The 14065-nt window shown below is 39.3% G+C and overlaps 2 protein-coding genes across 9 annotated transcripts in view; both read left to right on the top strand.

Annotated features, from left to right (window-relative positions):
* Positions 1–3814: 3814 nt before the first annotated feature.
* Positions 3815–9251, top strand: tbr1b (T-box brain transcription factor 1b). The gene is made up of 6 exons (XM_023794119.1): positions 3815–4625; positions 5041–5195; positions 5450–5571; positions 5967–6125; positions 6227–6288; positions 7430–9251. Exons 1-6 carry the CDS (start codon positions 3934–3936, stop codon positions 8268–8270), a joined length of 2031 nt encoding a protein of 676 aa, XP_023649887.1. The 5' UTR covers positions 3815–3933; the 3' UTR covers positions 8271–9251.
* Positions 9252–12751: 3500 nt separating this feature from the next.
* The window catches only part of slc4a10b (solute carrier family 4 member 10b), a 41574-nt gene continuing 40260 nt past the window's right edge, over positions 12752–14065 (top strand). For 2 of the 8 annotated variants that reach the window (XM_072718395.1, XM_023839304.2), the window contains exons 1-2: positions 12995–13456; positions 13675–13732. In XM_072718395.1, coding sequence (XP_072574496.1) covers positions 13419–13456; positions 13675–13732 — 96 coding nt within the window. In that variant the 5' untranslated portion in view covers positions 12995–13418. Of the gene's footprint in view, positions 12952–12994; positions 13534–13674; positions 13733–14065 lie in introns of those variants that run through there. The other 6 variants (XM_072718417.1, XM_072718414.1, XM_023839462.2 and 3 more) reach the window with 5 other exon arrangements.

Raw genomic sequence — 14065 nt, 5'->3', positions numbered from 1 at the left:
TTGCTGTTCATTTATATTATATATTTTTTTAAGGCTCTAATTATACGGACCGAGCATGATTTGTGAATGCTGTATGTCTCAGGAAGAATGACCTCAAGTGCCATGACACTGGCACTTTCCGGTACTTTCTTGGGAAAATTCCAGGTACTATACCATGAAGGTCACTGTTGCCATTCAGAAAGTCATTTGTTTAAACCATAAAATCACTACATAAGTGGACAGGACCCGGTTGATTTGTGTTTTGTGGCACAGCTGTTCACTGCCCATGAAGGATGTGTATGCAGATGTTATCCAACAGCTGTAACAATTAATGAATGTAATATTTACTAAGAGGTACCTGTGGGTAAAAAAAAAACCAGCCGTGTACTTTTTCGTCGTTGATCGTGTGACCATTTGTGAAGCACATTAGACTGTACATTTCTCAGTGTCACCATTGTGCCAGTCTTCTCTCATCTGTGACTTGCCCGGACAGATGCTTTCAAACTTCCACTGGGGGGGCTGAAGAGGGGAAGTGATGTGGGTGACCGCAGTGTCACTGTCAGGCCGGCAAGGAGACACCGGGGCTGGCTGAGATCTGAGGCCTTGTCTGCGTAGCCAGTGCTGCTTGGCGAGTTTGGTCGTCACTGCTCCAGTGTGCCAGTTCTTCACTGGAAAGTAGCTCGACCTGAGCTGATTTTAGACTGCAGTTGAACAGGACATGAGTCCTCCAGCCCCCACACAGCAGCTCACTGGAATGCCTGGGGGTTAGGATTGTACCTGACTCTTGCCAGATAATATGTTTTTATTCTGCACCTCCCTTACCCAAAGTGTCGCCCCACAGTTTATTCAATACAAATCACAAAAATGGCTTAATTATTCTGGCAGAAACATTACAAGGCTGTAAATGCAATGGATCTTGCACGTTTCACAAAAAAAAAAAAAAAGGCTTAATTATTCTGGCAGGATCATTGCAAGGCTGTAAATGCAATGGATCTTGCACGTTTCATTTTTCCAGCACAGGGAAGAAAAAAAAAAGGAGACAGGTTGATATATCCTTGGAGTTGATTTTCTGTGCTACTATAGTTATATCTAGTTATCTAACGCGGACTGTCAAACTGCGTGAGTCATACAATAAAAGATGCAAAAGCTGTCGTCTGTCACCACCCAGAATGCGCAGCCAGAGACTCGAGCCCTGCATGTGAAGGATGCATTAATCAAACCGTTTCGTTGATGTCGGCGGCCAACCTGAGTAAAGTAGTACAATAGTGATAATTAATTCAAGCGTATTAACCAATGTGCATATTATTGGGTCCTTCCCTTCCATCCTCTTCATTGATATTTTTTCGTGTTTTTCTTGCAGGATGCGACGATCTTTTGCAATGGAGGCTGCGACGACTTCTGATATTGCCCGCAATATGTTGGATGTGGGGCTCCCGCAGTGAATCTCATGTCTCTGTGTGGGTTCATATCCTGTTAGGGTGAATCCATTTTAAAATGTTTACTGAAGCAGGGCCGTCTATGAGGACAGAACCTTGTCTTGCAAATAGACTTGATGTCCTTATCAGCAGTGTACAGTATTGCACTGATGATTCCCAGTACTGTGCCTATTTTGACGTTGCTGTACTGAATCAGAATTTTCTGTTATCCTGTCATTTTGTTTTGATGTTTATTTAGGCAAGAAAATGTACATCAAAAGACATATGTAATGCAAATATGCAAAATTACGTGTCAAGATCTTGCATTAAAATGCATTTGCCTCTCCCTGTACACCTGCAGTGTGATATTGTGAAAATAGAATTGGGAAACTTGTCTAGCCGTAAAGTGTCATTGATGGTCTTTTTAAATTGTCATTATTTTTAACTTATTCTGGGCCTTGCTGTTTTTTTGCGACATGCCTGTCTATTGCAGTTTGCTGCTTTTTACACCGAATACGTATAAAGGTTTCCACATTTAATCTCAGTTTCGTGTCTTTGATTTTAAATATTTGGTTTCACAATTAAATATACTGCCCACAAAGCCTACTAAGTCTATTTTATAACGGCCTGTAGCGCAAAACTAAATATATAGGCTACAACAGGCAAGCGCAATAAAGCGAATGCGTAACTATATAAACAAAACCCACATCCAACATGCTTAAAATCGCCAGACTTCGTTTCCGTGTTTTTATGCCTCAACCAAGAAAAAAAAATCATGTTGTGTCTATAACGGTCATTACTATTACTCAACAGGTATTAGACATTCCTAGAGGTGATAAATCATTTTTTCCCGAAATTAAACATCACCGTGAAACATCTGCGTTAAAGCCATATGCATGATTTATTTTCTTACATCACACACAAGAAGGTCCAACTTTAGTAATTAGCAGGTGCTCATTTACACGCACACTCATATATATTTGCGTGTATGTAAAAATTTTTTACATGCATCATATTTTTCTCTTAAGGTCCAGGGGCCATTCTTACATTATTATTTCCATATTTAAATGGAACAACATGCTTATCTTGAGCATGTCTAAGCGCAATCGTAATACATTTTAAGGTAACCGCACTTAAAATCCACAATAAAACCAGAGGCTATGGCGAGGGATGGACTGCAGTCTGTTTTCCGGGATTTTGGCAAGGATTCTGTCACAGTCCCCTATACATCATGAAGTCTCTCGCTCATAAAAATAATTGGCCCATATCGTGCTGAGAACATGCAGTTTTCCCTCGAGTATTATTTCCCCCCAGAAATGAATTAAACTTAAAGAATACCAGCTTTAGTTGACTATGTTGACAAATTGAAAATATTCGGATGTACTCATTTGGACGTGATTTCGATTAAATCTGAATACACAAAATGTTTACGTTTATGCTGAAGAAAATAATGCGCTGTGCGGGAATACCGGAGGCACTCAAACCGTTAACAAATACCGGGTCCAGGTTACGGACTTTCGCTATTTATGTCTATATTTAGCAAACTCATAAATGATTTTGAAATTCATGCAAAGTGATTTAAATGTGACCGTGTATTCCGATTAATCTGCCGCTGTAACTGCACTTGAATATAATATTCTACTTACTGCTTAACATTTCTTTGAACATGACTTTTTTTGCAGGATTTGATAATAAAAAGGTGCCATTTGTTACGATGATATAAGTATTCATTTGGCAAATGCATTTGGTACGAAGACCCTCTTCAGTCATACGTCTAAGTAGCCTGCTTGCATTAAATATTTATTTGTCCTGGGACCAGTAACCTATCTTTAAAGGTACTGAGAGATTTCACGCTATATCACAAGCATTTTAAGGCATGACCACTAGCTGTCATATTCGGTGTTTTAATAATAAATTGTCGTTTCACTGCATGGTCAACACACTTCGCTACTTCTGCTAAATGAACAAACACATATTTCCCTGTAATCATAAAAAGTATACAAAAATCTAAGAAATGTCAGTAAACAAATCGTCCACAATACAAGGATTTTACCTACCATTTTAGAGTTTTATCTTTCATATCCTACGAACATGAACATAAAATACTAGTACTGACATTGAGATAGTCCTACTAAATTGCCAAACTACTGGAAATACATATAGCTGAAAGTCACTTATATATGTGTATACATAACTGAGGACCAAAACGACCTTATCGCATCCAGAAGCATCTCTTGATGTTTGCTATATACATTGAAATGAGGGCTCAGATGATTATCCTAATTAAAGTCTGTCTAATTAAATTACTGTCACGGGCTAACCAATAGCAAAAGTCGTTTCATTAGCGTTGCTGGCAGAAAGATCAAAAGCGAATCGTTCCTGATTGCAGCGTAGTGTCAATTGGCTCATTTGTCGTCTAACTGAAAAGCTAGTTAAAACCGCAGGAAGGCGTTTTCTCTCTAACTCGATTTGTGGGGCGTTGAGTTAAGCGAGTGGATATTTCACAAAGGTTGCGTGAGTCGCCGTTTGTAACCGAGCTATGCAGCTGGGGCATTGTATCTCGCCGTCCATCATGCTCTCCAAGAAATTTCTGAATGTGGGCAGTGGTTTTCCCAACTCAGACGGATCCGAGCTAGCCATACAAGACCACCCTGTTATGTCCGCTAGTGACAACCTGGAGAGTAGTTCACCTCTGAAAAAAAATTCCAGTGGGATGACGAATCAGTCGGAGGGAGACAATTTTCCTGACTCCAAGGACGCACCGGGGGACGTCCAGAGAAGCAAACTCTCTCCTGTTCTGGAAGGAGTCTCTGAAATTCGTCACAATTTCGATGGATCTGCAGCAGAACGGTATCTCCTGTCTCAATCCAACCAGCCTCAGCCAGTGTCTGCGTCTCCTAGTGCCATGTTCCCCTATCCGAGTCAACACGGACCAACGCATCCCGCCTTTTCAATCGGGAGTCCGAACCGCTATATGCCTCATCACCCGGTGATAACCAATGGAGCGTACAACAGCCTTTTGACCAACACCTCTCCGCAAGGCTACCCAACAGCGGGTTACCCTTACGCGCAACAGTATGGACACACTTACCAAGGGGGGGCTTTTTACCAGTTCTCCTCGACACAAGCTGGGCTCGTGCCTGGAAAAGCTCAAGTCTATCTGTGCAACAGGGCTCTGTGGCTGAAGTTTCACAGACATCAGACAGAAATGATAATCACCAAGCAAGGAAGGTGAGTAAACACAAAATTAACCGTTTTTATTGCATTTGTAGTAGTTGTTCATTTTTTCGTTCTATTATTATTGTTGTTGTTGTTGTTTTGTTGTTGTTACTGTTGTTCTCGTAGTCTTCTGTATCTACAACATTATTTTGGGAAAATATTACTTTTAAAATTGTAAATGCTTCGTTTATCATCAGTTTAATAATAATAAAAATGCCGAGTAAATTACCTGAAGATTCGTCGGATGTTTTCAAATACGTAATGCATAAAAATAACAATATTTAGTTTTAAATGATTTGTGCTTAATTCCTCTGCTCTAAATGAATATATTTCGTATTTCAAAAATATTTATCGATCGAATTATCTTGGGCAGTGTCGGTATATTTTACAATCGACTGACAATTTGTTTAATCGCATTTTGTTCTAGGCGAATGTTCCCCTTTCTTAGTTTTAATATTTCTGGTCTGGACCCGACGGCTCATTACAATATTTTTGTGGATGTAATTCTTGCCGACCCCAACCACTGGAGATTTCAAGGAGGAAAGTGGGTTCCGTGTGGTAAAGCGGATACAAATGTAACAGGCAAGTTCTCCTAATTAAGTTTTTAAGCAAGTATAGTTGCGAATTGTGCGTGCGGTGGCGATATTGATTATTTAGTCGAGAGTCAGCGCTCACGTAGCGCTGATAAAATCACCCCTTCTGTGTGAAAACAAGCATGATAAACCTTACTTCGCATCTTCCCTTAAATAATGAAACGAGCTAATAACTAATGTCAGTATTTTTTTTTGTTTTTAAAAAAGGTAAATAACTATTTTCCTTATAATGTTGCCCTCCAGGAAACAGGGTGTACATGCACCCAGATTCCCCGAACACCGGCGCCCACTGGATGCGCCAAGAAATTTCCTTTGGAAAACTTAAATTAACAAACAATAAAGGCGCCTCAAATAATACAGGACAGGTAAGCTTCGGCTCTTCAAAATCTGGAAATGACACATAAGCTATTACGTAGGCCTAGCGTTTTATTGTCAAATTAAAAATTCAGAAATGCGCGTATGCTGTGTAATATAAGCAGCCTATTTATAATGTATCGGAATGATTTATATATTTCCATAAAAATAAAATCGCATCTCACAACGCCATAGCAAACCAGTATTTCCTTGAGCAAAAAATAAAAAAAAAAGATGCGACGTGAAAATTCAGATTTTCACACTATGCCATATTACGGTTCGCCAAGCGAGTGGCCTGAAAGTATGGACACCCTTTTCTGTGCTCGCGAAAGGGACTGAAAAGGATGTGACAGTCGTTAACACCTACGTCTTTTTTTATCCCCGTCTCCTCGGCTGCTCTCCGCAGATGGTCGTTCTGCAGTCCCTCCACAAGTACCAGCCTAGGTTGCATGTGGTGGAAGTAAACGAGGACGGGACGGAGGACTCCAGCCAACCCGGCCGAGTGCAAACGTTCACTTTCCCCGAAACGCAATTCATCGCCGTCACCGCCTACCAGAATACCGATGTAAGAAAACTATTTACGTTTATTAGTTTTTAAACATATTAACTTGTATAAAATGTCTAATAATTTTAAATTCATTGCATTTTTCCTCTCCTTCTTTACAGATCACACAGTTAAAAATCGACCACAATCCATTTGCAAAGGGTTTTCGGGATAACTACGATACGTAAGAAATGCTTATGGCGTGCGATTCTTTGTTTCATTGTTTTTTCATTGTTGTCATACACATGTAACTGACTTGGCGTTCATTAATAATGCTTTCTGATAGTGTTTCAAATAGATTAAAATGCGGGTAACACAACATTGTTGCCCAATGGAAAAAAAGGATTAACACTTTACACTACTAACCTAATAATGATCTGAGATGAAACACACGAATTTTGGATTTCTCTATGATAAAATTGTAAAATGATCCAATGAATGAGATAATAATAAGTAAACCTTAAGAATCCTACTGCATTAATTAAACAGCCTATAGTTTTACAGGCTTTATTTTCTTAAAGGATACTTATAAACACCAACACAAAGTGAAAACCGGTGCATTCCAAATGATTTTGAAACAGCGTTTGCTTATTATGTACATAATAATGATGCCACACACAGAGTTGTATCCGTCTTTAATTATAGGTATTATTCACATATGGAAAATTAAGTATATTCTTTTAACTGCATGTGTATGCTTATTAACTAATGTCTTGTTCTATTTAAGAAAGTTTTTAATGTTTTTGCTGCGAATATACATCCCGACACTTGGGGAAAGACTCCGCAGCCTTTAAAGCCGTTTAATTTGCTTAAATTTATATGCCTTTATAAAATATGGCTGTGTTTTTCTTTAATATTTAAAGTTAAGTATTAATGAACAATATTTCAGTCCGGTCATTCATTCATGTAAACGAAAGACAATGCCATCAAAATTAAATTGGGTAGTTTAGTTGGATAAAACAATATCTGCACAAATATCTCTAGTATAAAAGAATAATGTATCTGACACAAAAGGATCTGTCAAAGACGTTTATACAATGCTTTGTTTGTCGTGTGACGTAATAGATATAAAATATATTTCTTATAGCCTGTATTGTAGCCTAAATGGAGGTAATAAAGTAAGAAACTGAGTTAAATAATTTGAAACTACAATTTCAATAAACGTTGTCACGACAAAGTAACGTGATTATCATTAAACCGTTTTCAGCTTAACAGTTTGTCAGTATAATACTTTCGTCATCCATCAACTTATGCAACACGTAAAACATATACGCACATTTACTAAGTGTGTGTAATTTGGCGTCTTTGTGTGTTTTTTTATTCAGCATCTACACAGGTTGCGACATTGATCGGTTGACTCCGTCGCCTGGTGACTCGCCTCGCTCTCAGATCGTGCCTAGTGCGAGATATGCCATGGCTGGTTCCTTCCTTCAGGACCAGTTTGTCAGCACTTATGCCAAATCCCGCTTCCACCCTGGCACCGGGACCGGTCCTGGCACGGACCGCAGCGTCCCTTTAAGCAACAGCTTGCTGTCCCCGCAACAAGCCGACGAGACCGCAGCGGCCTCCCCGCAGCGATGGTTTGTCACCCCTGCCAACAACCGACTGGACTTTGCCACCTCGGCATACGACGCTGCCGCCGCTGCTGATTTTGCCGGTAACGCGGCCACCCTGCTGTCTTACGCAGCTGCTGGAGTAAAGGCACTTCCACTCCCCGCTGCAGGGTGCTCTGGTAGACCTCTGGGCTATTACGCCGACCCCTCAGGGTGGGGCGCCCGTACGCCACCTCAGTACTGCAGCAAATCGAGCTCGGTTCTTTCCTGCTGGCCACCAAATTCTGCCGGGAGCAGGACTAGCGCCTCAAACTACGTGGTGGATGAAGGAGACACGCTGGCAACGGAAAGATCTCCGCTGGGTGCCTCCGAAGACGCCAAGCCAAAAGACCTGTCGGAATCCAGCTGGACAGAGACGCCTTCATCAATAAAATCTATTGATTCGAGCGACTCTGGGATATTCGAACAGGCCAAGAGAAGACGTATTTCACCGTCGGCCACGCCGGTGTCGGAAACGGCTTCCCCGTTGAAAAGTGAAATGTTACCGACTCGGGAATGCGAGAAGAACTGCGCTAAGGACGTTGGTTACTACAGCTTCTATTCACATAGTTAGATGATAACGGTGCGGCCTCAACGAACGGGCCTCGCCGCCCCTGGTGCGCTCCGAATTCTTTCTTTTATAAGGGAAGTTGACATAAGTCGAATATTTGTTTATTTGTAGGCTAGCCTATATTTTGACATGACCATTGAACCCGACATTGCATGCAATCAGTGTACTTTCATGATTAAGGCCACGATGAATCCAATCACTGTTGAATTAATCCTTACCTTTTATTAACAAATTTAGTCAATATTTTTTTTTTCCAAAATTGCCAGTAGGATAAATCAGTTTTTATCCAAATATCATGGTCCATAGGTACCTTTCATTGAAATGATCATTTCAAACGCTACGCTAAAGCACAGTTTAATGAAACAAACCAAAATACCCTCGTTTAAGTTTTTTTCCCTACACATTTTCTTAATCTATTTTTGTTAATTACGAAAAATATCAATGTACAGATATATTTAGCTTTTAGTAATTATTGTGTCAAATGTAGGGGTATGTTAAACTATTGATCGGTTTTTTTGACATTTCTAAATCTCCTGACGTTATCGTTTTCTGCAAATGTATAGTCACAAAGTGATGTGTGAAATTTATGGATAACGATCTAGCAAACCACAATTTAGATTAATTAAATCGTAAAATCGGCTAATTTATTTGTGCTGCCAACTTTTAATTTCATTGTTAGGTTTTAGCGGCGGGGATGTCAATGCGTATTTATCCATGGTGAACATTATTTTATCAATACCTTGAATATGTCTTAATATTTGATATATTTTCTTTTACCTATCTGTCAATAAAACCTGCATTTCGGTCGGTATTTGTAGGCCTAGAGCTTGTGTTTTAATATTAATGTTGTGTGACATATGTTGTGAATGTCGTTACAATGTAAACGTGTGTTTTATTTATTTATTTAATATTATTTTTTACGAAATTAAAAGCCTGTGTCTGAAAATGTCTTAAAAGTCTTGTTATTCCATGGGAAATGCTGTGTTAATTTATTAGTTACTTGAGTCTAATGTATGTATTATACATTTGGGAAGTTATCATGTGCTTTGAAATGCATCATTTATTCAAAACGAGGAATAAAACTCGAGAATTACAATGTAAATCTAAGAACTTCCAAATATTTATAATTACCTGTGCAGGTTACAGACTATGACTTTTTCTCTTAATGAGATTTCATCCACAACATTATGATAAAGCATCGTTTGCTGTTGAATTGCGGACAGAAAAAATAGAATTATATACTTAAAAAGCAGTAACATTCGTAAATGAGCGCCACAGAAACAGAATGTGTTAAACTTGCTTTGCATTTCAGTCGTCACAGATCTTAGATGCTGTAACATTATGTTCAGTCTCGATTTAGATATCATCGACCTTGTATTTTTTGCCCTGAGGCTGATTTAAAGAATTGGGTAGCCTTTATCATATCAGGACAATCGAGACATTATGGCAATTTGTTTTACCACAGCCATAATTTTGCTTCCTTTTCATAATACCCTGAAAAAAATGTCACAGTCTCATAAAAGCTGGCATTTATTTTCAATTTGCTAATTTTTTATTATTAAGATTTTCGGTGAAATCCATAATAATGCAATTACTTTGGTATTTTACAGTTTAGACAAACATAAATATGCCAGTTTAATCTAAATATGCAATCTGAAACCTAAATATATTCTTGCTGTGCTGTTGGATTCCATATCACTACAGATTACTGTACACATGGGGTGTAACATAGAATATTTTTGTCTTTTCCAGTTCATCCAGATTATAAATAAAACCTACAACTTTTTTGTAAACTTGAGGATTGTAAAGTATAGAGAAATCGGACTTTTTTTGTGACAAGCACCCCAATGCATGCAGACTGGATAAATGCAACTGACTAATAAACACAGACCTACTTAATGACTTTTTGTTAGTTTCGTTTTTATATAACTATACATCTGTAACTTATTTCCACCAGAAAACGACCTAGTTCATTAGATTACCATGCACTTAACCCCCCAAAAAATGTTGTCAAATTGATTACATACTTTTTAATTAACATCAGAATTTACCTTGCCTTATACGCCGGTATAAAAGTAGATGGGTGGATGGGTGGATGCTTAATGTGAAAAAGGCCTATTGAGCCCTACATGGCTATTTAGTCACGCTTTACTGCCATCTTGTGGTGACATTAATTTAAACATCAGCACATTGTGCACGAATCATCTGTCGCCCTCTATCCACGCGCACGTACAATAACAAAGACACAGCTGGTTAAGATTTTAACTAGCGCTGCGTGCAACTGGAATTACGTAAAACGCAATAACGTCTGTTTTTCGTTTGTTGTGGCGCTTTTTCGTATTTCGTGCGCTATATTTTCTTCTTAATCAAATACTTTTAAAGAAATACTGTTTTCAAAACAATTAATTATATGATTATTCACTGCAAATCAGTGGATAAAACCTTTGAAACCTGTCATGTATATTATATTGGGAATATATCATTTTGTTTTGAGCACATGAGGTAATCATATTTTCCTAATAAAAAACTTAGATTTTAATTAGGCCTGAATCAAAGCATTATAAATGTAAAGTTACGTGAAAATAATTTATGCGTACCTTTGTAACAAAGGAGCACGATCTTCTGAAGAGTGTTCACATACCTACAACAAAAAAAAACACGTTTGCCTGTTTCTGAACTGACTTAATAAGCATATTACATTGCAGGGCAGTGGGGGTCTAATTGTTAGGGACATGTGATTGGAAGGTTGCTGGTTCAAATCCTTCACCAGCAAAACACTGTTCTCTAGGCACTAAATAATAGCAGTTCACTACCATATTACATACGGGTTAAAGGCAGAGGACACATTTTATTATTGTGTGTCAACAACGACAATTAATCACTTGATGACGTGCAGAGCACATATATGTGACTGTTTATTATAGGGGAGATAAACCAGAAAATGCGTGTAAAGAGGAATCCTTTCTATGCACTCTTCAGCAGCGTGTGCATGACTCAGATCTCTGGTACATGCTGTTCTAGTGTTTTGGAGGCTGTTAGTCATTTCAAAGCCCAGGCGGCGAGAGGCTCTGTGTGTGATCAGAAGATTGCTGGTTCAAGCCCCAGCCTCAGCAGAACAGTCACATGTCCATGGGCCAGGGGCGCCGTAAGGGGGAGGAAAGCTGGGACGATTCCAAGGGCCCCTGAGTGACAGGGGCCCTAAAAAATTAGGAAAATAACTGGATTGGTTTGGACTGGGGGGCCTAATATGATATGCTTTCATGGGGCCCAAAATCTCTAGCAACGCCCCTGCCATAGACCTTTGAGCAAGGCCCTTAACCCCCCAGTTCCAGGGGCCCTGCACGTTAGCAGACCCTGCACTGTGACTCCCAAGCTAAGGACAGCTAGATGGAGTCAGTGAAGAGAAGCATTCCAATGTACTAGTGCAAATAAAGCATGTGTACTGTACTTTTTCACATCCATATATCTTCCATTGTGGCGTGTCTCCTTCTATACACTCATGTTCCTTTCAGCAAACATTGCCAATGATCATAAATTATCTGCATGTTGGGTGGTACTCACATAGTCAGGAACCTGGGGTTTATAATCCATTGTTTTTTTTTTGTTTTTTTTTTTTGCTAGGTGGTGTTTCTATGGTGACATTGTGGCCCTATGGGTGGCACTGTGGCCTCACACTTTCAGTGTTGTGGGTTAAAATCCCACCCTGGATCTGAATCTATGGAATCTGTATGTTCTGTGCTTTTGCTGGCTATCTTAGGGTCCTTCAAATTTTGATCCTGAGTGGACTGAATGTGCCTGTCAATTAATGGACTGGCAAGTGAATCAGGATGAGCCCTGTGTGAACCCTGGAGATTGTGTTCACTAGTCTTCTGAATTCATTGCATATTAAAGCCTACATGTTATCAAAGTATTGGTAAAATGGTAAAATTGTACACTTTCTGGAATATCACTTTTGGTTTTGCAAGCAGATCAGCGAATTGTAAAGAATTATATTATAAATGACCAATCTGTTACAATTCACCTGACAATTAGGTTTTGCCTTTGCAATTAATGAACAGAATGAAATATGTAATTAAAAAGATGTCTTTGTTTCGCTTTTCTGGTTGTGGGAAAAGTGAAGACCGGGGAAGACCACCAAAATAACTGTAAGTCATCAAGAGTCTTCAGTAACAACCCTTTGGTTTCTCCGTTGTTATGACAACAGGACGCCCCAGTCCTCTGCCTAGTATAACAATGACTCTTAATTAGGCCAACATAAAACGCATAGTTTTCATTTACAGAACTGAAGCGCTTCTAAGTAGCAGGCAGGATTTTATTTATTTACAATACACAAGTATCTAATTTAGGTGAATATTACATGTAGTTAATTAAATTACAATTTTCAGCCACGAACTGTTTAACTTCAATTCGCTTCTGCCCCTGTACTTAGTTATACTTTTCGCAAACATTTCAATATATGCAGTTTAAACGTCAGGAATCAAGAGAGCGAAAACCCAGCCAGAATCAATGAGACCTCTCCATCCTCTTGCTGTTCTTTCCTTCCCTTTATCGTTTTGTGCCGAACTATGTTTAGTGGCATAGGATGCAATTAATGGAAGAGGTAATCCATGTCATATTGCAGTTGCTTCTCAGTCGAAAATTGGGACCGAATCATAAATGTTATTACAATGCCAGAAAGCTAACGGTAAGTAGACGGTGAATTAGCACATAACGGAACCTGAGGTTTCCTCGGAGGGCATTACGCGATGGAAGATCGGCAGGGAGACTATCAGAGCGGCTGGAGCCTTTGTTGCTTTCAACAGATACAGCATAAAAGAGACGCGTCGTTAATGAACGCCATAATCGATATGCATCCCTCAAGTCATTACGATCTCAAATTATGGGGCTAAATGTGTCGTGTTTCATTTCAATGGCCATCCGTCTTTTTTCCCCCCCACCAATGGATTTAACAATGATTCCATTCGGATTCGTTCTTCTCGGGCGCGCAGCAGAACACGCACTTCCTTTGTATAATCTGATCGGGCGATAGCACTAGATTATATGCGGTGTAAAGAAAGTTCCACTTATTACGGTAAAGCATTTACAAGCCGTAATAGTAAAGGGGCGTAATTTTTTACGGATACACGGGGGCTCACGCTGCCCAGCGGCGTCATGAAAGCGCAGATCTACGCGCTTTCGGCTTTAGTTTTGTGAGTCCGAAACCCTCTTATTCAATGCAGAAATAACACGAAAAAGAGGTTCGGGGCTGGACGATACTTAGCGACATGTGAGCGTATCTGCTAGGCCTTTTTTGTTACCTTTTTATTTACTATTTTGTGTGTGTGTGACTATTCATCTTGCTCCGGAAACACCTGATAGGAATACTGTGAAAGAGTAACAGTCCGATATCGTACAAATTGAATTGTAGGCGGCTGAAGATGGACATGAAGGACCAGGGAGCTCAGATGGAGCCTTTGCTGCCCACGGTGAGTGTCATTTTTACTCCGTGATAGGTGTTGCTTCAGCGGTACATATAATGGCTCTTCTGCTTGAGGATTATAAATAAATTTAACTTATATGTGGATCGTATATATTGTTAATTATTCAGTACGAGAAGAGTTATGTTGACGTGAACATACCGCATTTAGATATAAAACTGGATCAGTCACAATGAACAATGTTAGATTTTATTAAAATAGTTAAGCCGAGGATGTACGAGATATACATAGGCTGAAGTCGATGTCAGTTTTCTGTATTACAACATGGAATTCTAACAAATAAGGTCATTTGGAAAGAAAACACAAACTGGGTCATTTAGT

Source organism: Paramormyrops kingsleyae, chromosome 1 (genome assembly GCF_048594095.1).
Source record: "Paramormyrops kingsleyae isolate MSU_618 chromosome 1, PKINGS_0.4, whole genome shotgun sequence".
Lineage (NCBI taxonomy): Eukaryota > Metazoa > Chordata > Actinopteri > Osteoglossiformes > Mormyridae > Paramormyrops > Paramormyrops kingsleyae.
Note: the sequence above shows the minus strand (reverse complement) of the source record. Positions and strands in the feature narration are given on the sequence as shown.

Bases quoted from the DNA above. Each gene is read 5' to 3' on its own strand.
- tbr1b (XM_023794119.1), top strand. From the start codon at position 3,934: ATGCAGCTGGGGCATTGTATCTCGCCGTCCATCATGCTCTCCAAGAAA. The intron at 4,626-5,040 runs GTGAGTAAACAC...ATTTTGTTCTAG, and splicing joins ATAATCACCAAGCAAGGAAG to GCGAATGTTCCCCTTTCTTA. The intron at 6,289-7,429 runs GTAAGAAATGCT...TTTTTTATTCAG, and splicing joins TTTCGGGATAACTACGATAC to CATCTACACAGGTTGCGACA.